The following is a 23,840-nucleotide window of genomic DNA, read 5'->3' on the forward strand; positions in this document are numbered from 1 at the left end:
ACAGGGAGCCAGAACAGCCCACTCTTGCTTTTCTTCCCAAAACTATTTAAAGTTGCAACTGAACTTTTGGTGCCTAAATCCTTGACAAAAAAAAAAAAACATTTACACAAACCCAAGTTTCTTAAAATTCTGTAATCTGCTAAGATTGCTTTCGGTAATTTTTAATTTAATGCTTTCCAGCTATGAGTTATCCTGCAGGAAACATTTGCAAAAAACTACGTATTTCAAAAAGCAGTTTGTCATCACATGGGCTAAAATAAACAGGATTGATAAGTGTAAATTAAGAAATACCTGAATCTTGCACCCTCTGCCTCCTTTTCCTGCTCCAGCACACCTGGCACCCCAGGCTGTCAATACCATACCTTGCAATCACTGCACCTTTGGGCCTTATGAACAAATGCATTTTAGTGAGTACAGTCCTGAGCTTTTAGCAAACAAATCAAGACATGATTTCCTCCACAGTGTGACATGTCTCTGATAGGAAGCACAAGCTTGCACAGATTATTCAATACCATAAGAGGCAAGTCAGCATGGAAGCATAAATGTAAAAAAAAAAAAAAAACCACTACCTTAATGCTAAGGTGACAAAAACTCTTAGTATGAATTCTGACTTAATTAGAAAATTAAAAATGTTAAACCAAATTAGTATGCAACGGCACAGAGAAAGCATACTGCAATCATTCACACACCCATGCCAATGAAAAGCATAAGCCAAAGAACAAAAATAAAAATAAAAATTAAAAAATTGGACAAAACTGTGTGACACATGTAACCACCACAAACACGTAGTGCAAAGCAGGTGAGATGGAAGTAGCTAACCTGACTGGTTAGGGGAGTGGCTCACCAAGTCCCGAATGGGAGGCATGCCTACAAAAAAAAAAGCAAGAAAATCACAGAAGTGTTACTTCAGCAAATGAGAGAACAGTCCCCACAGCACTCGGTGCTGTAAACCCAGTCCTTAGACCCCTTTTTCAGGACAGGTTTCTCTCAGGGCCAGCTCAGTCTCACGGTCTGCTCTGAATCACATTCCCCACACAGGGAGCAGGGACATGGCAACAAACTTAGCCTGGGGATGTGAGAATTTGCAATTCTGCTGCTTTTATGACACATTTCAATTACAACCTACTTGTTACACATTTGGCATTTAATGAACCAATTTAATGTGTCCTTAAAAGTTTGATTTATACAAAAAAGAGGATATAGTCAGGGAAACCACAACCAGTTCATTTTGGACTGCACTGACTAAGAAGTTGAGCAGTCAGCCCTGAAACTTCAGCAAGTTCCTCTCCCCTCTCTGAACAGCACATTTGCTGCACCTCCCAGCCAGGGCTCTGCTGCCTGCCTGAGCAAACAGCAGCACCTGAGCTCAGACTGAACCTAAGCACGGGCACAGCAATCCATCACCTGCCCCCTTCACATCCTGCTCCTCCCCTGTGCCACTCTACAGAATCAAACTTCATCTTTCAAACCCACAATTCTACAGCTGGAGACCATAACTGTTACACTGAAGGCAATGTTCCCCAAATGAACGCAGCCCTCATCACCACCAACTGCAAATGCCAGCTGCTCCTTCTTCCCTGAGTCCCCCAACAGCTGAGAACCACCCCAGGTTATTGGAGGCACCTTTTGCTCCCAAGGGCTCTGGCTGGGACACAACTTTGTGAGATGCACCAGGACAAAGGCAGATGGGAGGAATCCCCACTGAAGCCCTGCCAGGAGCCCAGTCCTGCTCTCCTGTTCAGCTCTGGCCACAGCCAAAGCAGTTACTGCTGGAAATACTTCAGTTTATAATGATAAATCATTTCATCGTGGAACAGCCACCTGTCTATCCCAAGGTGTTCCAGAGCAGAGGTGAGCAAACACCAGGGCAGCAATCAACCCTGCCCTTCATGTCAAGTTTGCACATGGGGCACGTCAGTGAAGACAACAATAAACTGGGAATGGAAGTGTCCTGATAAAGAGCTACTTAGGGAGATCTCTAAAAATAACCATCTTGGCACTGGCCTGGATCTGTTTCAGAAGCACTACAAGCCATGAGCTTCATTTATGTGTCTCTACTAAAACAACACATCAAATGTCCTAAAAACAGCAGGAAAAACCCAGCCCACGGGCCTATCCCTTCTTCAGCTTTACTTCTGGACAAAGCATGTTGATTTTCCAAACAGGAGACAACTGCTCACACAAAACACAAGTAAAGAGATGGGGTATAGACCACTGTTATAATTAAAAAATTCTCCAATACCAACAACTTAAAATCTTAGTGTGCCCAGGGCAACTAAAGAGTTTAAATTCAGCAGTATCTGCCTGCATTACCTGGCTTTTACAAACCACCTACCAAACCATTCCAACACAGCTGAACTGGGGAGAGATCCTTTCAGGAATTACACACAAACCCAAAGCCATTCCCAACTCCAGCAATTCTGACTTGAACACCTGAAGCCCCAGTTTTTCTTTTAGCCCGAAAATACAGATCAGTCCCAGTAGCCCCTGGTTTATCCATGGATGTCCTGTCTATGCAAGCAACCTACAGATCTGTCAAATGTCATGAGATTTTGCACTCCAGAGGTAACACAGAGAGTACCTGGAGCTGCTGGGGGAGGCTGAAAGAGGAAGCAGGGAGAGTGAGTGAAACTGAGACAGGCAAATGACAACTGCATTTCCTCTCAGACGCAAAGGTGGCAGAAGACATCAGCCCTGCTGGACGGGGCCTCCCCCACCTCACCAGCGCCAGACCAGAGCTTGAAACAGAAACCCAGCACAGAAAAATCGTCTGCCTTTCCATTATTGTCTTGTCTGTGTTTAGGAAAGATCATGACAGCACATCCAAACCCGCTGTTATTCCTGGTAATTGCAGGGAAGGAGACATTCCAGGCACACCCATGGCACCAAGAAGGCAGAGCCGAGTGCCCAGCCTCAGATGGCAGCTCTGAGCTCTGCTGGGACACACAGAACATCAGGAACAGAGCTCTGGCAGGAGCTACAGCCAACACAGACACTGTCCTGAGGTGACAAAGGGATCTGGCCAAGCCCTGCCTCCCTGCAGGACCCTGCACTCGCTGGACACAGTACCCACACCAGCAGGGCACAGCTCAGAGCACACCCTGCCCCTGCCCCAGCACAGCCCTGGCACCTGCTGGCACTGCCCACAGCTGCACAAACCACAGAACACTGAGCAAACCTGGACAAATGCAGCACACAAATGGGAACCCAGCTAATTAAACACTGGGCTGGTGTTCACAGTACAATGGAGAACAGCACACAAATCCTCTGGATACAACTGGGAGACTTAATAGGTTGTATAAGCAGTAATACTTCTTAAATTAGTTTACGTGTGAATTTTTATTTAAATCACCACTCTTATTTAAAGCACCTTGCCACACACCTTGGCCAGTAGAGCATACACACTGCAGGAAAAGTTTCACCTTAATGAAAGGTAGCTTTAAACACCACTAGGGACAGGAACAACATCATACAGGCGAAGCAAAGAAAAGAAGCTACTTAAAAATTACCTGTTGCAAAGGCAAAGATTTCCATCAGTATGTTACAGAAATAACACTGGAAAGTATAAAAAATAATATGGGAAACATTCCTCAAGGAGTCATGGATAAACTGCTTCCAGTGCTTTGTTTACTTTCATTTTAAATCATGCTTCTTCAGTATGCAGTACTCAGAACAGCTCAAAATTTAACTCAAACTTGAAATACTAAGGCCATTTTCAGGATTTTTTTTTTTTTCCTCTTTTTTTCACTAAAGGGGCTGAGACTCACATCATCACTGCTACATGCACATAAAAATGTAAATACTAGTATAAAAATAAGAAAGTATTAAGCATTGACATGCATTAATACCAAATCCCTTTGAAAAGCTAGATCCCTCACAGAAAGTTACTTTTTTTCCAGACAAAAATAAACTACACTAATGTCCTGTAAAATTAACTGAGCTGCATGTTAGTGCAGTCCCTGAACAGCACATCCTACACGTGCAACAGGCAAGCTCACCTTTCTTAAAAGACTGTTTGAAGGAATGCATAACAAACCAAAATAACAAAAGATGATTGAACTTAAATAGCAGTAAAGGTATAAGTGGATCCATTCTGTAATACAACAAAGCTTCAGGAGAAAAACCTTTCTTTCTGGGATGCCTCTTCCAAAACTGGATGCAAGAGGAGCTTTGTACCACGGCCATGCTGGGATAGTGCTGAGCACAAATCAGGGAATGTGCAGCACAGCAGAGGCCACGCTGGAACCACCACCTGCTCCTGCCATGTCTGCCACTCACTGCTGCCCAGAGCCTGAGACAGGGGCTGAGCTTCATGTGCAACCTGCCCAGAGAGGCAAAACCACCCTGCCACACTCACTGTCAAGCTCTGACACAGGAAAGGATCTCCTCATGCTCCAGCTTACAGTGCAAGCTCAAATACTGCTGGCTGAAATATTCCCCTGATAGCGAATTTAAGCCAGTTGATTTTAGCTAAAGGAAAAGAAGGCAGTGCCCTCACCTGGCTGTTTTTTGCTGCTGTTGGGCACTTCTCCGTTGGTCACAGGCTGGTTATTGGTGCCAGTGCTGCCTCCTGGCTGGCCGTTGAACACCTTGGGGGTGGATCCCAGGTTCGCAGCTATCCCTGGTAACTGCTGCCCCCGTTTCAGAAGCTGCTTCTGTTCCTGGTGTCGGAATCGCGGCGGTACTTCCCGAGGAGGGTACCGAGGCAAGGGCTGCTGCTGGCTGCTGGCTGGGGCCCGCTTGGCATTATTGGGAGTGCTGGTTCCTGGGGAAGTGCCGTTGGAGGTCACGGGCTGGGGCTGGCTTACACTGGTCTTGGTTTGTTCTGGCACTGCCCCCACCCCCAGGAAAAAGAAAGCGGGACAAAGTTATTCATGTGAACAGCGACTGAAAAAACTGAAGACTAAGTCAATATTATTAGAGGTGTTTATTTATGAGGTAATGGCAGCATTTCTTGTGATTCAAGCTGTAACTCATCCCCAAGGAAAAGCTCTGTTATCCCTCAATGACTTTCATGGCACAGACCTGGAAGCAGGAATATGCCTTGCTATCACTCCTAACCAAGTTATCTCAGTTACAGGATGCCACTAACCACCTTTCTACAGCCTTTGCCAACAAATCAGCACTACACAGTTTATTTCAGCATTGAACCTTTATTTAGAAAATGTTAAAGTATTAAAAAATTAAGTTTCCCATTGAAGTATTTCCTATAGAAAACTGCTCTGGCCTGGCCCAAAAAGAACAAGGGGCAAGCAGGACCGACAGGACACTCTGCTCCGGGCTCCCTGCTTTAGGGAACACAACAGGCAAAGGGACAGCTATTCCTGCCCTCAGGTGCCTGCTGCCAGCAGGAAGGGCTGCAGGACACTCTGCTCAGGGTTCCCTGCTTTAGAACAGGGAATAACAGCGACAGCTAGTTATTCATGGCCTCAGGTGCCTGCTGCCAGCAGGAAGGGCTGCCAGCACAGGGAACGCTGCACGCAGGACAGCGCTGGCACTGGGAAAATGCCAAATGTGCAACTGCAGGTGCCAATGATCCCAGAGCCAGCAGCAGGGCCCCAGCAGGGTGAGGGGAAGGTCAGACCATGGGCAGAGGGAGCACCAAGCCCAGGGGCAGGCTGGGCACAGCTCAGCAGGCAGAGAGGGGTCTGAGCTCCTGCTGTGGCACTGATGCTGCTGCTGCTGCTGCTGCTGCTGCTGCTGCTGCCACCCCTCCAGCTGCAGGGCAGCTCTGCCCCTCCTCACTGCATTGATATGTTAATGTGCTTTGCAAATTCCTCGGATGAGATAGGCATTAAGTGTCAATATTTATTGTGTGTGCAACTTCCCAAGATACCTCAATACTCGACCATGACCTCCCTCAGCACCAGGAATAATGTTACTGCAAGACTGAGAGTGTAGTTTTCGGGGGCTTTTAAAACCTTTTAAATATGTTTAAAGACCATTTTATCATTCACTTTCAGGAACTGAGTCATGGGAATACAACAAAAAAACAAAAACAAACTCGAGCTTTTGTTTAAGGAATCAATTTGAATGTTGTCAGTGCTACTTATGATACAATCTCTGTTTATTTCTACTTCACGTATTCTGAAAAACATGAAATAGAAGCCTTTAGAATAAAAAGCCACTGAAGAATCAGCATCTGAGTTGTGTTTTAATGAAATATTGCATTTTGGGAAGCAGAAAAGAGAAACTTCGGAGACCTTGTTTGACAGTGGGTGGGCAGAAGCCTCAGGGTGAGGACACCCAACTTCAGCTGCCCCTCCAGGGCCCCCAGCTCCTGTGGGGCACAGCAGGGACACAGCTCTCCCAGCTCACAGCAGAGGGACAGAATTAAGGAGAGGAAGGCCAGGACATAACTCAATTTATAGTACAGAGCACAGGGAACAGAAGGTATTGAAAGGCTATTAGATCAACTGGGAAGTTGATAAAGATCACAACCACCACTTCAGATTTCCTCAATCTAAGCTGTTCCCTATATTAAGGGAAGGCAACTGGTTCCTTGCAAAATATTTTGATGAACATAATGAGACCACAAACTGTGATTCTGACTTCTGGTTCAAAACTGAACTTCACAAGTAGGAAATAATATTAAACAAATCTATTTCATTTGGTGCTTCTAAAATTTCTTGCATTATAAATAAAGTAACTGAGAGTGACTAAGCCCTGAAGGGGGGGAGAAGTGCTATTTAAGCGAATTGCTGAGCATTTGTTGACAATTGCATGCAGAAGGACTTTGAACTTTTCTGTGTCCAGGTACTGCAAGGGGCTCTGAAATGAAGCCACGTTTGTTCACACTCCACACTCCACAAGCTGTGTAAGCAGTGCCCAAACCATAACTTCTGGTGCTCTCCCTGTGCCCCCTGCCCCAGCTGGTGCCAAGGACGACCCTTTAGAGCCTGGAGCACATCCAGCTGAGCTGAGCTGACAGCGACACACAGAAACCCCTGTGCAGCCCCAGAGCAGTGCTGGGGCCACAGCCCCAAGCAGGACACACACACACACAGACCCCTCTAGCCTGTGGCACACACTGCTCCAGTCCTTTTCCTTCCACTGCCACCTGAAGCAGAAAACACAAACACCCTCCCCTGAGGAGATTTTAATACAACATGCAGCACCCCGTAACACTGAGCCACTTCTCCTTCCCTGCCTCTTGCACTCCTGCACCGCTGCTGCTGGGGGTACAGCGAGACCATTTCCATCTGACACCCCTGGACACCCAGACAGAGCTGCCAGCAGCACGCCCAGGGCACCCCAGCACTCTGCTTTCCTAATTAAAGCTACTTTAAGGCCAAGTGTGTTAGAACCGACCCCAAGGGACCTGCAGAACTCAAATCACTTTTGACTATCAAGGAGTGCAACAAATAAACAAGGTACTCGCTGCCCAGCCAGCCCTAAGGCAGAACACCAACAGCACTTCTCTAACAGCTCATGAATATTATATTTCACATAGATTCTAAGCATTTGTTTCCTTAGCAAACACGGCAATTCTATCTACTATGATAGCAGCAAATTGTATAACACACTTGCCAGGTCCCAGGGCTAGGCTACAGAACATACAGAGTCCACAATTATATGCTAATTTTCAACTGAAATTATCCAAAGTGCAACAGAATTCCCTTGCCTTCGCTTTCCTGAGAACCACAGAGTAAGTTTTGAGCTATAAAATTCTCCCTGTCCAACATTTTCTGCTCCACAACTTCTCAGAAGGCTAAATAACACATTAATATTCCAATATGGCTACTATGAATTCCAGCACCCCATAATCATTACCTTAATATTTTAATTTGCTCTAGACTAGTCACTCGTTAATAAAAGTTTGTTCTACACACCAACATTTTATTTTGAATTGTATTAAGGCAGAAAGATAGTAATAACAAACTTACAGTTTATCACAGTTAACTGACTAGCAACAGCAAGTTTACAGAAACTAGCATTAAAAATGACAGATTTTCATAAAGAACAAACCTGCTGCAAACCCTCAGAGCAGGGGATGGTGGAGTTACAGTTTACAGAGAGATTCCAAAGAAAGACGCTTCCAACTTGTGTTGCTTTCCCACTCTGCAGATTTCATTAGAAAATGGAGGAGAAGCATGGTGTCATTTTACTGCTCCAGGAGCTGCCTGCCAACTCCTCCTGGAGCAGGGGCCCGGGGACTCGCGCTCCCCCTCCAATAAAAAATGGCAGCTGCTTGAGGAACTTTAATGCGGCTGGAGGCAGCTCCTGGCTGGCGCAGGGAGCTCAGATGCTCTGCTGCCCCGCACAAAGAGCGGCGCCAGGCTGGCAGGGCCCCGCTGCCTCCCCGCGGAGCTGCGGGAGCTGCCCCCCAAAACGCGCCCTGCGCCACATGTCCCGGCTGGCAGCGCTGCCAGCCCCAGGGCGAGCGCAGCCCGCCGCCTCTCCTGCCTCTCGGGCTCTCGCACACCTAAGATGTAGTGCTAGAATTTTCCTGCTGGAAAAATGGCCGCAGCTGTGAGCTCGGAGCCGCTCTGGAAAATATCTCGTGTTTGCCAAGGCTTTAACCCCTGCAGATCCGCACGGAGGTGAGCGCGCCCTTCCCGCGGCGCTGCGCGGCCGCAGGCCCGTCCCCTGCATTCCTGCAGTCACCCCCCGGATCCAGCAGCTAGCAGGAGAGGTTTTCCAGTCAGGAAAAGCAGAGTAAGGCAGGCGACAGCCCCGACAAACCCAGCGGGGTCTGTGCACTCGGGCCATTCCGCTGCGCCGAGAAGAACAAGCATAAGAAGTTTCCAAGGTGGGAAATATGAGTCAAAGATTTCAATTCCACACCCAGCTATATTTAGAGCACTTTCCGTTTCACTGGGCAATTCAGTTGACTCTGTTCTGCAATGAAAGTGGCACTTTCTGGGCTGCAGGGACAGCCCGTGCTGCTCCCCTGAGCCCCACGGCCAGAGCCAGCCCAGCACTGGGCACTGCCCGTCAATTCCTGCCATCCATACATCCCACTGTGTGCAGGGGCATTTCAGCCCCCCTGAGCTCCCACAGTCCCCATCCACACATCCCACTGTGTGCAGGGGCATTTCAGCCCCCCTGAGCTCCCACAGTCCCCATCCACACATCCCACTGTGTGCAGGGGCATTTCAGCCCCCCTGAGCTCCCACAGTCCCCATCCACACATGCACGTGCACAGGGCATTTCAGCCCCTGAGCTCCCACAGTCCCCATCCACACATGCACGTGTGCAGGGGCATTTCAGCCCCTCTGAGCTCCCACAGTCCCCATCCACACATCCCACTGTGTGCAGGGGCATTTCAGCCCCTCTGAGCTCCCACAGTCCCCATCCACACATGCACGTGTGCAGGGGCATTTCAGCCCCTCTGAGCTCCCACAGTTCCCATCCCTATATCCCACTGTGTGCAGGGGCATTTCAGCCCCTCTGAGCTCCCACAGTCCCCATCCACACATCCACGTGTGCAGGGGCATTTCAGCCCCCCTGAGCTCCCACCCTGCAGCACACACAGAGCCCAGCTGGAAGCTGCTCCTGGAACAGCCTTTCCCTCAGTGCAGGGCTCAGCACTGGGCTGCCTGCAGGGTCTGGGCTGGGAAATTTGGGATAATGGACTGACTTGTGTGTCTAACAGCTCTGACTTCAAACGCAGCACAAGGACATATTCTGCCATCCTAGGAGGAACACTACAACTGACAATTCTACAGTATTTTCAACAAACAGGAACTCGAATTATATTTATTTTTTCCTAGAAAACCTGGTTCAAAAGAACTGGGAAGGCACATGCTGTGCAGCTGCTGCACAAACAGATAAACTTTCCACTTAGCAACTAACAGACTGGCCTCTAGCTGTCCCAAGCTCTGTTCCCTCCTTTAATGACACCAGCTGGACCAAACCAGGCACGTGAGAACCCCTGAAATCTGCAGGAATGCCACACGTGCATTTCTGACTGCAATACCATGGTACTAAATTGCTGCTGGTACCAGAAACGTTGTTGTTAGCATCTTTCTCATTACTTTAATTCCCAATCCTGAACAGGAAAACCCCAGCTCCAAAAACTCCCTTGGAAGGTTCTTGTCATTTTACAGGAAGGCTGGGAGCTGCTTCAGCTGGTACAACAGCAATTTCTTCCTTAGATAAAACAACAGTTTGGAGCTGTCCAAACTACACTTAAACCAAGAAATACCCTCCCTTCCACCCCCAACACTTAACCAGCTTCTTTTCTGAAAGAGGCACATAATTCTGAATTATTTAGAGATCCTATACTCTTGTATTTTATCTTCAGCTCATGCACAGAATAAATTATTTAAGACATTAACGTGATGGAAACTTGGAAACTAATAAAACATTAATTTGCATCCTGAACACAAGGAGGCAAAACTGGTGAAACAAGGCAAGAGCCATGTGCAGCACAAGCTTCGGATTTTGTTCCTATAGAAACTGTAGCAAAAAGTTGTGTATCTGCATCTCATGATATCTTTTCTTCCACAGCACTGCCAGTTTATGTTTCTCTGACAACTCTAAATTCCTGCTGAACTTTATAAAATACCCTTTAAATAATTCCAACATCATTAAGTTGGAACTTAACACTTCCATCAGTGAATCTTTCTCTCAAGGCAGAAAAAAAAAAAAAAATAAAAAATGTTTAATTACTCTGTCCTTCAGAAGAAAGACATTTCCATTCCACATGAAGATTCCCACTGGGGAGCCTCCCAAGCAGAATTCCTGCCCTCCTGGTCCAGGCTATTTTTAGCCCTTTGCTTGTGATGCCAGTGCAGCCCAAGCACAGGGTCAAATGGGCACACCAAGTGTTTGTTATTATACAGCAAAGTATCCTATCCCTCTCCTTCTTCACTGTCTGCTCAGACATGTTCTATCACTTCAGAACAAACCCAGACATCTTCATAATTCTGTAAATCTGGTCTGTGATCCCAGAAGCCTTATGGCAGGAGTTACAGAACAAAACCAACCCTTAGCCTGTATTCAAACACAATTCCATGCACTGCTTGGAAAAAGGCATGCTAAAAAACAAATGAAGAGTATTTATTAGTTATAACAGTCTTCCAGCAATTTTATCTTTTGTTTTATTTTAAATTGCTGCCCCGTGCCCAAAGACAAACCTGGAACTCCCAGTGGATTTCAGTGGGAGCCCTGGTCAGCCAGATGCAGCTCAGAGGATGGAGGGGCACACAGAGAGCAGCTTCCATCGCTGCCTGCAGCTCCAGGAATGCTGCAGAGCCTCCTGCAGCCCCCTCTGCCTCCAGCAATGCCTTTCCAAACCAAGCCCTCAGCAGGCAGGACAATGTCCCAGTCCAGCAGCACAGCTGCCCTCAGGAGCTCCCTCCTCTCATCCTCCCACAGCAAAACCCCCTGCTCCTCCTCAGTCCAGGTGCTTTTCCCATTGGAACACAGCCACCAGAGCACCCACTGCACTCAGAAATGCCAGGCCAGCCCTGGGAATGGTGCTGCACACCTGGGAATGGTGCTTGGGAATGGTGCTGCACAGCTGGGAATGGTGCTGCACAGCTGGGAATGGTGCTGCACGGCTGGGAATGGTGCTGCACGGCTGGGAATGGTGCTGCAGCCCTGGGAATGGTGCTGCACGGCTGGGAATGGTGCTGCAGCCCTGGGAATGGTGCTGCAGCCCTGGGAATGGTGCTGCAGCCCTGGGAATGGTGCTGCACGGCTGGGAATGGTGCTGCAGCCCTGGGAATGGTGCGGCACGGCTGGGAATGGTGCTGCACGGCTGGGAATGGTGCTGCACACCTGGGAATGGTGCTGCAGCCCTGGGAATGGTGCTGCACACCTGGGAATGGTGCTGCACGGCTGGGAATGGTGCTGCAGCCCTGGGAATGGTGCTGCAGCCCTGGGAATGGTGCTGCACACCTGGGAATGGTGCTGCACGGCTGGGAATGGTGCTGCAGCCCTGGGAATGGTGCTGCAGCCCTGGGAATGGTGCTGCACGGCTGGGAATGGTGCTGCAGCCCTGGGAATGGTGCTGCAGCCCTGGGAATGGTGCTGCAGCCCTGGGAATGGTGCTGCACGGCTGGGAATGGTGCTGCAGCCCTGGGAATGGTGCTGCACGGCTGGGAATGGTGCTGCACAGCTGGGAATGGTGCTGCACGGCTGGGAATGGTGCTGCACGGCTGGGAATGGTGCTGCAGAGCCCCAGGGCAGTGCCCTGAGCACAGCCTGCCTCTCCCCTCCCAGCACACCCCAGCTGGGACGTTCCTCATCACCCACCCTGGGAAGGGGCACTTGTGTCCCTCCTGCTCCCAGCACAGCGTGCCCCTGCCAGCCCCCTGCCTCCCAGCCCCATCCCTTCCAGCACTTTCTGATTTTCCCAGCAGGAATTCCATCTCTGCTCAGCAGGACTGGAGCATCTGCCGCTGCCCCAGTAAGTGTTAAATTAAACCAGCATTCCCAGAAAACTTCAAGCACTCCACACAGCCACCTCAGCAGTTACTGTGCACTTCCCACCAAACAGGTGAGGAGCTACAACCCAAGAGAAAGTGAAAAGAAGCTTTTTTCCCCTTTGTAGGAGCTGGTTGGGATGCAGAGCCCTACAAACCCCACAAACACCCAGAAAACCACAGTGCTCCCACCTGCCATGAATATTGAAATTACAGGTCATGGGTACTGGCACCCTGATCATTCTGCAGGGTGAGCCCTCCATATGCAGGAGTAAAACTGGACACATTAATTACTGGACACATTAATTACTTCTCCATCAAGTGTTCCCAGTCCCAGCTGCACTTAAAATATCTGTAAATTAAGTTTCCAACAGATCCATCCTACACACAGTTATTCTGAAGTGTCGGTGCACTTTTCAAACAAAGCAAAAAGGGGAAGGAAAAAGCAAGCAGGGAAGGAACTTCAGGTGTTATGTCTATGCCTGGTGCTCTGTCAGTAAATAAGAATGGAAAACAGGAAGATCAGCAACTCCAATCCCTGGATAAACCCTGTGCTGATACTCTTCTAGACTTTTGTGGTCACTTTGAAAAAGTGCAGCTGAAATCTCAAGGGTCCCATCTGTCACTTTTGGGAGGAGATTTCAGGTGAAACATTTGATTCAACGCATTTTAAACCCCAGAAATAATACACAGAGTAGAACTAACTGTAAAGTAACTTACCTTTGATTTTTTGTTCAATGGCCTAGAACAAGAAAAAAGAAGTGTCAGTGATTTTTGCAGATAAGAGAGAAACCACATATACACATACCACTTCATAAAGCAACATTAGCATTTGACTTTCCTCTTTTTAAATGGTTTCAAGTTATTTAATTATCTACTTCAGAAGCCTCTCTCTAACCAACCCAGGCCTATTATTCCTTATGTTTAAAAAGCTGTTTAAATGTTATAGAAGACAAAATTAATTTGAAAGATAACTACATGAAACAGACCAAATTAAACTTGCAAATTAAGATGTTTTAAGTGAGTTAAAAACTGTGCCTGGAAGCAAAGAGCTGCTGCCACTTTTATTGCAGAACAGGGCAGGGAAGGGGGAGTGACCTGGAAATGGAAAAGAATAAGAGAGCAAATGCCAAAGCTTCAAGGCTTTCATTTGCAAGATTCATTGGTTACACCTGTACTGTGGCCAGGATGAGAGATCTATTTGAATAAAAGTTTATCACAGGATAAAATGCCTTGCCATGATGAGGATCTTGTCAGGAAACAGGGATTCTGAAGTATTTACAAGCATTTCTCTGACGTTTCCACTCCTAAACATCTTTGCTGTCAATATTTTCTTTTTTATTAAATTGTTATTCCCTACTACAAATTCTCTCATGGCATGTTTCCATACTGAAGAATAAGAAGATATATGAAAATAAGGAAGCAGCTGAAAGCCACTGCTTTAAAATGGCATTTTTATTCTACTAGTAAATACATTAACACTGAGGTGCTACAAACCTGAGACTGCCTCAGCTGACCATCAGGAAATAGAAGGGTCACCCCAGATGAAAATTTAGTTTTGTAAGAAACTACACAGAGCCAATTACAATGTTCAACATGTCAGTTACCTCTAAATAACTGACAGCACAGCTAAATTTAAAACATTAAATTAATAAGAGAACACTTGTTTTTACTAGTGATGAAACAAGTCACCTCCAAGCACAGGGGTTTCTCCTCAGTGCTCCACATACCTTTTTTTGAGCAGCTTCCTTTTTCTTCTTGTCTTCTTTTCTCTTTTTCCTTTCTTCCATCAACTGTTCTTCCTCTTCTTGCACTAAATCCCTGAACCACACAGTTTGCAATTAACTCTCCCAAAATACAATCTGTACACACTTAGATTCATTTTAGAACAATTATTTCACAGCGACATGAAAGAACTGGGGAATTTTGCCTCTAATTGGATCCTATTTCTGCAGGGACTGTCACTGTCAGGGCAAGCCACCAGCGACAGGACTCGCAGTGCAGATGTGGTGTCACGCTGCATGTAAGGAGCTCTTTCTCCCAAAGCTTACAGTGAAGCTTGGACTTGCATTTGGTTCAAAAGCCAGCAAGTTCAGATGTTGTTTAGTGTCCCCTGAACTGGAGTGACTGAGCTGTGGCACATGGCAGCCTGGAGTGCTCCTGCAGGCAGCCAAAGCCACAAACCCCTGTGCTTCTGCTCCATCCCAAAGCCCCTCTGCAGGAACCGCCCCGGGCGGGCAGGGCACAGCTGGCACAGCTGGCACAGCAGGGGCACAGCAGGGCCATTTCAGAGCTCCCTCTCCGAGAAACAAAACCGTAACTGGGCAAAAGTGAAACCAAAACTCGGAACGGTAATTAACAACACTCGTTCATTACCACAGCATTTCTGCCCAAACCTGAGCAGGAACAGCTCTGCCCAGCTCATGCTGCTCAAAAACAGATTTCCAAAGGTTTTTGGAGAAAAAGAACTAACAGTGTCACTATGGGACAGTGACTGCACGGTGTGTGTCTGCCTGGAAACATTGAGCTGGCTCTGCTTTAACCCCAAAGCTCCCATAAACCTCCAGTTTTAAGTAAGATAGTTTGATAGTCTGTCAGAAGCAATGCAAATTGAATGTATTAAACCACAAGATAGTCTACAGGTACTAAAACTTTCATTACTTTTCCAGATATATAAACAACCAGTTAATTCTACTTCTAACTCAGCTCGAGCCCCTTTCAGAGCGAGTGCAGGCATCAGCTTCCACTGACCAGATTCTGGCTTTTGAGATTTTCTAATAACAGAAAGCAAGCAGCAGCTACTTCTTTTAAGAAAGAAGGGCTTCTGATGTGCTAAGGTATGCAAAATAATTAGCCAGGAGCGTTATTTCTGAGAGCCCCTGCACTGCCAGAGGAATCACAACCATCAAACACAGTGTGGCTGTTTTGCATTTTATCACAGCTCCATCAGCTGGCTGCGAGATCCACCGAGGAGGATTCACTGCAAAAGCAATCTTGCATTTACAATTAGGTCTCCAAAATGATTTCATGGACAACTAAGGGGTCAGACACCTAAGTGCAGAAACAATTCCAGTTCCATTTAGAGCAATCCCTGCTCCCTGTGCAAATGTGAGGCAATTATTAACCTGCAGTGACATCCGTGCATTACAAAGGTGACACCTCAGTCAGCTCTGTCCCACCCTGAGCATTTGGAACCACGGGGATGCTGGTGATGCTGACCCTCGGTTTGGGTAATTTGGGACAGTCCAAACTGTAACAGGCAATTTGAACTGGAGGGCAGCACCAGGCGTGGAGCCAGTACAGAATAAAGCTCTTAGAGATCCCAGCCCCTTCCCCTCAGAGCAGAACACTGGTTTGCTCCTTGGAACCCAGTGCTGGGCTGGGCCCGCTGAGCTACAGCAGCTGTGACACCGTGAGCAGCCACCAGCACTTGTTTTGTGTAACAAATTTCAGTCTGTCACATGCCAAAACTGCATTAACTGAAAAATCATTCTGCTTTTAGAAGAAAGCTGTAGCACATTCAACAGCAAGCAGAATGCAAAGTAGTATTTTCACAGGAAAAAAAAAAAACACCTCATCAATCCTGCTACAGTTAAATCAACACAATTACATTTCACTTTGGGAATACAGATGCTAACAACTAACATACCAATATCTCTGGAATATTCCACCAGAGCATCACTGGGTTTTTGTCACACAGGAACAACAGAACTCCTAAATTCTGACACTGTGTCAATTCAATTTTTATCTTTTCAAGACAAACAGATTTTAGATTACAAAGCAAACTTAGGAGACATAACTCCCCCCTACGATTAGGATCAGAACTCTAGGTATTCCCTAGATAAAAACCATCCACCTATAGTTCATTATGAGTTTTTAAGGGTATTAATTACCACTATAACATCAAATCTCAGAGCAAAACTAACCCAATTGGCACAACTAAGCAGCAATAGCAAAGCCCTTTCTGTCCCTGCCTTTCCCTGAAAACTGAACACTTCAAGTAAGACAGGCCTATTCACCATCATCATACACAAACTTAAACCTGAGACAAAAATTCACATTTGCCTCCTCAGTCACCAGAGTCTCACGCAGGACACCTGAATTTCCATTTCTGACAGCTGGAAGCATGAGTCTCCTTTATTCTGCCCAGCACAGAAATGCAGGGCCCTCTCACCAGCCAGCAGGTGATGGGATTGCTGCCTCTGGCTCCAGCCTCTGCTGGAACACATCACAAGCTCCATTTCTGACACTGCTCCTTGAGGAGCAGAAGTGGAACGTGGCATTTCCCATTTATGCCCTGGGCTCACAGCCCCCTGGTTCTGCAGACAGAGCAGCAGCAGCTCCACAGGAACCACCAGAGCAACCTGGGCTTGTGGAAACCACACAGAGCCAGAAAATGAACAGGTTCATTGCTGGGCTGGCAGCTTTAATCTATGGACCTTGTGTGGCCAACACAAACAGGTTCCTTTGCTGGGCTTTCCCCACACCTGGCATCTGTTAATCCATGGACTTTGTGTGGCCAAAATGAACAGGTTCACTGCTGGGCTTTCCCCACACCTGTTAATCCATGGACCCTGTGTGACCAAAATGAACAGGTTCACTGCTGGGCTTTCCCCACACCTGTTAATTCATGGACCTTGAGTGACCAACATGAACAGGTTCACTGCTGGGCTTTCCCCACACCTGTAAATCCATGGACCTTGAGTGACCAACATGAACAGGTTCACTGCTGGGCTTTCCCCACACATGTTAACCCATGGACCTTGTGTGACCAACATGAACAGGTTCACTGCTGGGCTTTCCCCACACCTGGCAGCTCTAATCCATCCACCTTGAGTGGCCAAAGTGTTTGCAGCAGCACGCTGCCCATCAGCTGGCCCAGGAAGAGCAGGGACAGAGCATTCCATGGATAAGGGGAATTTACAAACAGCTCTGTGATTCCCCATCACACACCCAGCCTCCACCAGAGCACAGGCTATGTCCTCCTCCTCCTGGGTAACGGGATTAGCTCGCTCAAGGTTAAATGGCCTTAGCAGAAATGCAAACCATATTTTTCAATTTAGATCAAGTGAAAATAAAACACCCCGGCAATAGGAAATCCACGTCGGAGACAGAACAAAGGCCTCCGGTTTCAACAGCTTAACTTGAAAGGTGCTTTATTTTCAAGTGAGGCAAAATGAAAATGGATCTTGATCTCAGGAGAGACTGCACATTTAATGGCTCTGAAGGTGGGCAAGGAGAAGCTGCTGTCATCTGCATAAATTTAAGCAGACCGAGGGTCAGATAAATATTTACCATTATTTATTTAACAGAAAATTTTTGTTCCAATTGTGTACCCCAGCACAATTCTTCTTTGTATACAGCGGAAAAAAATCCAACAAACTACAAAAATACTTCCCTCAATTAAGCTATTAAAAAGCCCAGAAGAAACAAAACCAACTTTTTAGTCTTCTAAGACAGGTTATCAAGACAGCACAAGGCATTTTATTTTTGTATTGCCTGATTTGTTATTTGGCTTCTGAAGTGGAAAAAACTGTCATGTTCTAACTGCAAACATTTCAGGAAATATTTGTATCAAAACGTGCTTCACTTATTACTTTACTTCTTGAAAAAAAAGTACTATTAATGTTTAATTTCTAAAGCTCCAGCTTAGCATTGTAAAAATACCTGGGCTGAAACAGACATGGTTAACCTTTATTCTTGTGTTGCAGAAGAGCAAAATCGAGTTCACCCATATTTCCCCTGGCAGACAGGCTGAGGATGAAGTAATTAATGTTTGTGCAGCTTTGTTATCTTTGCTGTTACAATTTATCAAAGTGCAACATGTTTTGCCACAATAAAATCAAAATTCTATCCCCACACTGAGGAAATGATGGTTGCAACAACTGTGAGCTCCCATCCATCACTGGAGGGATGAACAGAGGTATGGAGCAAATACACAAGTAAGAATTAGAAGTGATTATACACAGCAGCTTCTGAAACCAGTGTAAAATTTCCAGTGCTGGACACATTAAAATTTTTTTTAAATAAATAAATAAATAAATCCTTTCTACCATTTTCTCTTCTTCTGGTTATAAATTAACTTGCAGTGCTACAGGTGGAACACTGCCAGGTAGCTACAGGTAAGTATCAGGCATTGAAAGATCTTTAACAGTTCTGCAAAGACAGCACCACGTGCTCAGCCTACAGCTGATCTTCTGCACAGACTTTCAAATGTTCCTGAGACTGATAAATCTTCTGTATTCTGACCTGCAAGCTCCCTCATCTCTCAATTTTTTGAAAGGACACAATTACATAAAGTTGCCAACGAACGTGATTTCTCAGGTTCTGTAAAAACCAACAGCTAGCTTTCCTACTCACCAGCATTCTACAAAAATCAATTATAAAATGTGTATTTTGATTAAAATGGGATCCTACCATCCTTTATCAATGCCATCCACAGAACAGCACACTACACCAAAGGAGCACTTGGAGTTTATGAAACAGACACGAGTACTTTGAAGTTAACAAAATAATCCCAACAAACCCTGCCAGAGCCTCAGATGGAAAAGCTCTGGCACCTGAACCCACCCAGCGTGTTCCTGGGAGCACTGAGAGCCTCAGGCAGTGAGAACAAAACAAACCCACTCATTTCCAGACGTGTGTGTGTGTTCTTTCCAGCTATTAACAGAGAGGAGAGGTGCTGCCAAGCTAAAAACTGGGAAAAAATACTTCAATGAATAATTAATTAGAAAATGTGTATCAGCTACTTTCTTTTTTGCTTTTAAATACCTCAGGTCTTTAAATTTCCACCCTAAAGGTGAAGCGACAGAATCCTCCCTACCACGTCTGCCATGCCAATCACCTGGAATCCTCTCAGCTTTCCCATTTCCATAACACAGAAACTGGCTCATCAGAATGATACAGGGACTACAAATGGACCAGAATTCTGGAATATTGGGGTTGGCTTTGCCCTTGAGTTTCACCCAAGATGTTTGCTGCTACACAAGCAGACAAAACACAGATCTCCTTCCCAAGAAGTTTATCATCCAGCCACACAGGACTCCAGCAGCAGCCATAAACAATCCCTATCTTCCTGTAACAAATGAGGAACCAGGAAGGCAGATTAAACTGCTCCTCCACAGTCAGCTGCTCGAGCCCAGCAGCAACCTGCCCCTCTCAGGCTGCTGCAGTGCTGCTGCTGCACAGGGGCTGCTGCACCCCTGGAACACCAAAGGGACCCCACCTGGCAGCCCTGCACAGCCTCAAGGGTGTCTGTGGAACAGAAAGGGATATGTCATTTACCCAAGTGTCTGTAAAGGTCCTGGAAGCATGAACAGAATGTTTATGAGGAAAAAGACCCATCCCCAGAAACCCAACAGAAAATCAAATGCTTACACATCAACAGAAACAACTACATTTCTCCCTGGTTTATATGTCTCTATCACTGGGCCAGCTCTATGTTTTCCCTGCAGCAGATAAGAAAAATATCACAGAAATATGGCAGTTATTATTACATGAAAGCATAAAAATCAGTTGTACAGTGATAACTTTACAGAGCACATGGATGGAAGCTAGGGGTGAGAAGCTTGCTCTCCCAACACATGGCCAGTCTGCAACCAAGGTGGGCAGAATCACAGGTGAATGGAAGCAATGGAGACTCTTCCCTATGGTTTGCATGCTTGTGAAGCAACAGCCAAAGCCCTGGGTTTGGGAACATGATTGTCAATGTATTTCAGATATTTACCTTCTCTCAGTTCCACATAAATGAGGCAGGAAAGCCCTGTTTACCAAACAGAATTGAAAAGTTATTCCTTAAATCAGAAGACCTAAATGGTGATTTGTAGCAGTCCTGATTTTAACCAAATTTAACTCTTAGATTTCCCTAGGTAAGAGCAGACACTCTTGCTGTGGCTGACCAGGTGACACTTAATTGGTAACACGATGCCACAACAGAGCGTGGATGGATTTATTTAATCACTGTCGCCAGTCATGCACTAAGCTGATTTTTGAGACCAGGAATATTTGCACAGCACCAGGCATGTATGAATTTTAGAGAGAACATAGACCAAATGAGGATTCCTTTCCAAAAGGCCAGACAAGCCAAATGCTAATCCTGAGTGTGAAACAGGAATCACTCCAATGGGATAAGCAAGCTGCACTGAAAGCTGTAATACTTTTCCTATCACAAACCCACAGTCTAGGCCAATATTCCCAGCAAGATTAAAAAGTGTATTTGCTACCCATTAATTTATAAGCATGAACTCCAGAAGTGACTTCAGAACACAAAACAAAGCCAACATCCTGTGGAGTTCACAGTCTACATCCACACTGTGAAATCTGAGATTAACATAAACTCTAGCACAGGTCTGTGTACCTTGCCAGGAAAGGATATTTGCTCTTTTACAGTTCCACTAGGTCACTAAAATTTAATAAGCCAGTAAATAATGACATTGGAGGAAGAACGAGGGCTATCTGCTGAGCTCTACCCCAGTAAAACAATTAATCAGGTCTACCCAGCGCAGGCATGCCATGGTTTATCAGCTGTGTGCTCACACAACGAGAGCTCCCTGGCTAAACATAAACCAGCCGGGGCATTAATGTGAACTTCAAACCAGTTCAGAACCTTTTAAATTAATAAAACATACTCTTCTGTGTCAGAGAGACACAGGACCCATTCCATAGCAGAATTTACTCTCCAAGCACCAAATTTTGGAAGCGCTGTAGTTTCCTTTCACTTCCCCTCACACTCAGCACCGTCTGCCAGCATGACAAGGTCTCTGCTAAGGTCATAAAAACGTGAAGATCTCCTGACTTACTATGACTGGCACCAAGTAGTGCTCCGAACTCAGCACTCTGTCACTCTAAATAACAGTTCTGAAATCACTTCTGGCATGGCGACTGCAGCGAGTCCCTGAACACTGATGGGTTATAACACAGCAACGTGCCAAAGGCACCTCAGAGGCTCCCAGGCACCCCAAATATTCCCTGCATTTCAACAACAACGTGGGGAAAATCATTCACTGATTACACATCATTAAGTGTATTAGCAAAATAAAAAAAACCAAAAGGAAGACACGCACTGAGAGCAGGGGGGAGCAAAGCAGTTTTCAGGTTCCACAGCCCAATCACAGCTCACCCTGGAAGCTGGAGACTGCTCGGGCTCAGGAGAGAAGGAAAAAAGCAGGGCACCAAGCCTGAGATTCTATCTGCTATACTCAGGGTTCAGGCACATCTCAAAGGGCCCCAGTGGAAATCCCTTTAACGGATCACTAGCAAAAGGCCTTTAAAGGTCTAACTGAAAAAGAACCCAAAAAGGAAGCAGGACAGAAGTTGAAAACAAAGAATGTAACCCATAGAGCGGATACTTGCGAGAAAGTCACCTGACCAAAACCAAACGGTGCAGAAGAAACAACTGCTTAAACACAAAGAGATACACCTTAGGGCACAGAATTCTTCCTTCAACGTGACCCTGAACTCCCGAGTCAAGGAGTTAACTCCCCAGCCCATTCTGCTAATCTCTCATTCTAAAAACTACACGTAAACAGGACATTCACCAGCTAACTCTTCATGGCAAAAGAGGCACAGCCAGTGGTTATATGGCAACATAGAGTTTAATCCAGCTCTTGCCACAACTGTCTTGCCTCCAAACAATATTTGGCTGAAGTGTATAAAAGAACCCAAAACTCTTCATTCATTTTCCAGTTATTCTTAGGTACTACAACTTAGTGCAGAAAAGTTATTTTTCTCTTCAAAAACCTCCCCTATTAAATAAACTGTATTAAACATCTGAAGTAGTTAAACAAAAAAAAAAAAAAAACAACAGCTAAAAAGGTGTTTAGCCTACAGAATTAACTAAGCTTGCAATAGACAGCGTTTTCAAACGCTGTCTATTTCCCCATGCAATAGACAGTGTTTTCAAATTCAGATTTTTTTTTATCCTTACAATTAACAAGAGATTAAAGCTCCCGATAAAGCCCACAACTACTCCTAGCCCTAGGCCACCTTTCCATCTAAATAGTGGGAGGGAATTTAAATGAGTCTCTTACCTGCTTAGTTTTCTTTCGACTTCTTTGGTAGCTTTAGCTTCCAATTCTCTGCAACAGAAAGTGGTATTGGTTTCCATGTCAACAGCAATGCAGCAGGAAAATAAAGCCGGTGCGGGTCAGGATGCACAGGGAGCTCAGGTGGGTTGGTCAGGACGGATGGGGAGAGCAGGGACCGGCGGGGACGGGCGGCGGTGTCCCCGGGGCGGGCGAGGGCAGCGGGCGGGCCCTGCCCGTGCCAGCCCTGCCCGTGCCAGCCCTGCCCGTGCCAGCCCGGTGTGTCCGGGCACCATCCCTGTGCCCGCAGCGGCCACCGGAGCCCATCCGCATCCCGGCGCCCCGCACCCATCCCCGCGCCCTCCCCGCGCTCCGCCGTCTCAAGGACTTTAAGGAAAACGATTCTGCTGCATCACTTCAGCCGCCAGCGCGCTCCGAGCGCGCTCCGAGCGCGGCACCGGTTCGCTCCGTGCGGCACCGGGATGCTCCGTGCCGCTCCGGTTCGCTCCGCGCCGCACCGGCGGCCACGGGCGCTGCCGGCCCCGCAGAGCCAACTCGGAGCCGGGGCGGGCACGGCTCGGCCCGGGCGGGGGGACCGGCACACCCCGCTCCGGGCGGGCGCCGCGGCCCCTCCGGGCGGCCCCTCGGCCGGCGGCGCTGCCGCGGGAGCCCGATCCCCATCGCGCCCGCCGCGGCTCCGCGGGGCTGCCCCGCCGCCCGGCCCTTCCCCGCCCGGCCCGGCGCCGCCCGGCCCGGTACCTCATGTATGTAAAGTGCTCGGAGTCCGTCCCGGAGGCTGCGGCGCGGGCCCGGCGCGGCCGGCGGCTCTAGGCGGGCTGAGCCCGGCGCTGCGGAGCGGGAGGGCCCGGCAGCTGCAGCCGCAGCTCCGCCGCCATTTCCTGCCGCCGCCGCCCGCCCGCCCCGCGCGCAGGAAGCGAACCCGCCCCGGCCGCGCTTCCGGGGCGCCCGCTCGGGGGGAGCGGGGCCGGGAGAGGGGGAACGGGAACGGGGGAACGGGGCCGGCACGGGGGGAGCGGGGCCGGGAGAGGGGGAACGGGAACGGGGGAACGGGGCCGGCACGGGGGGAGCGGGGCTGGGAGCGGGGGAACGGGGGAAGCGGGACCAGGAGCGGGATCCCGGCGCGGGGGGAGCGGGAACGGGGCATGGAGCGGGACCCCGAGCCCGTCCCGGGCCGCTCATCGGGGCTGGGAGCCCGGGAGCCTCGGGCCGGGTCCCGTCCGGGTGACAGAGTCACGGAGTCATCACTTGGGCTGTGCCAGGGGAGTTTGGGGTCCATTCTGGAGAAAGGCTCTTCCCCCCGAGGGTGTTGGCACTGCCCAGGCTCCCCAGGGATGGGCACGGCCTGAGGCTGCCAGAGCTCCAGGAGGCTTTGGCCAGGGATGCTCCGGGGAGATTGTTGGGGTGTCCTCTGCACAGCCAA

At 47.8% G+C, this 23,840-nt stretch overlaps 1 protein-coding gene across 3 annotated transcripts in view; it reads right to left on the reverse strand.

Moving 5' to 3' along the window:
* Positions 1-23,316, reverse strand: part of TNRC6A (trinucleotide repeat containing adaptor 6A) — a 42,093-nt gene extending 18,777 nt beyond the window's left edge. For 2 of the 3 annotated variants that reach the window (XM_059484137.1, XM_059484135.1), the window contains exons 1-7: positions 23,159-23,316; positions 22,406-22,453; positions 20,104-20,139; positions 14,108-14,198; positions 13,098-13,119; positions 4,499-4,831; positions 820-867 (exon numbers count right to left, since the gene is read on the reverse strand). In XM_059484137.1, the coding sequence (XP_059340120.1) occupies positions 820-867; positions 4,499-4,831; positions 13,098-13,119; positions 14,108-14,198; positions 20,104-20,139; positions 22,406-22,453; positions 23,159-23,163 (583 nt within the window). In that variant the 5' untranslated portion in view covers positions 23,164-23,316. The remainder of the gene's footprint in view (positions 1-819; positions 868-4,498; positions 4,832-13,097; positions 13,120-14,107; positions 14,199-20,103; positions 20,140-22,405; positions 22,454-23,158) is intronic. The other variant, XM_059484136.1, reaches the window with a different exon arrangement.
* Positions 23,317-23,840: the final 524 nt, after the last annotated feature.

The sequence above is a fragment of the Ammospiza nelsoni genome, chromosome 17 (assembly GCF_027579445.1).
Source record: "Ammospiza nelsoni isolate bAmmNel1 chromosome 17, bAmmNel1.pri, whole genome shotgun sequence".
Taxonomy (NCBI): domain Eukaryota; kingdom Metazoa; phylum Chordata; class Aves; order Passeriformes; family Passerellidae; genus Ammospiza; species Ammospiza nelsoni.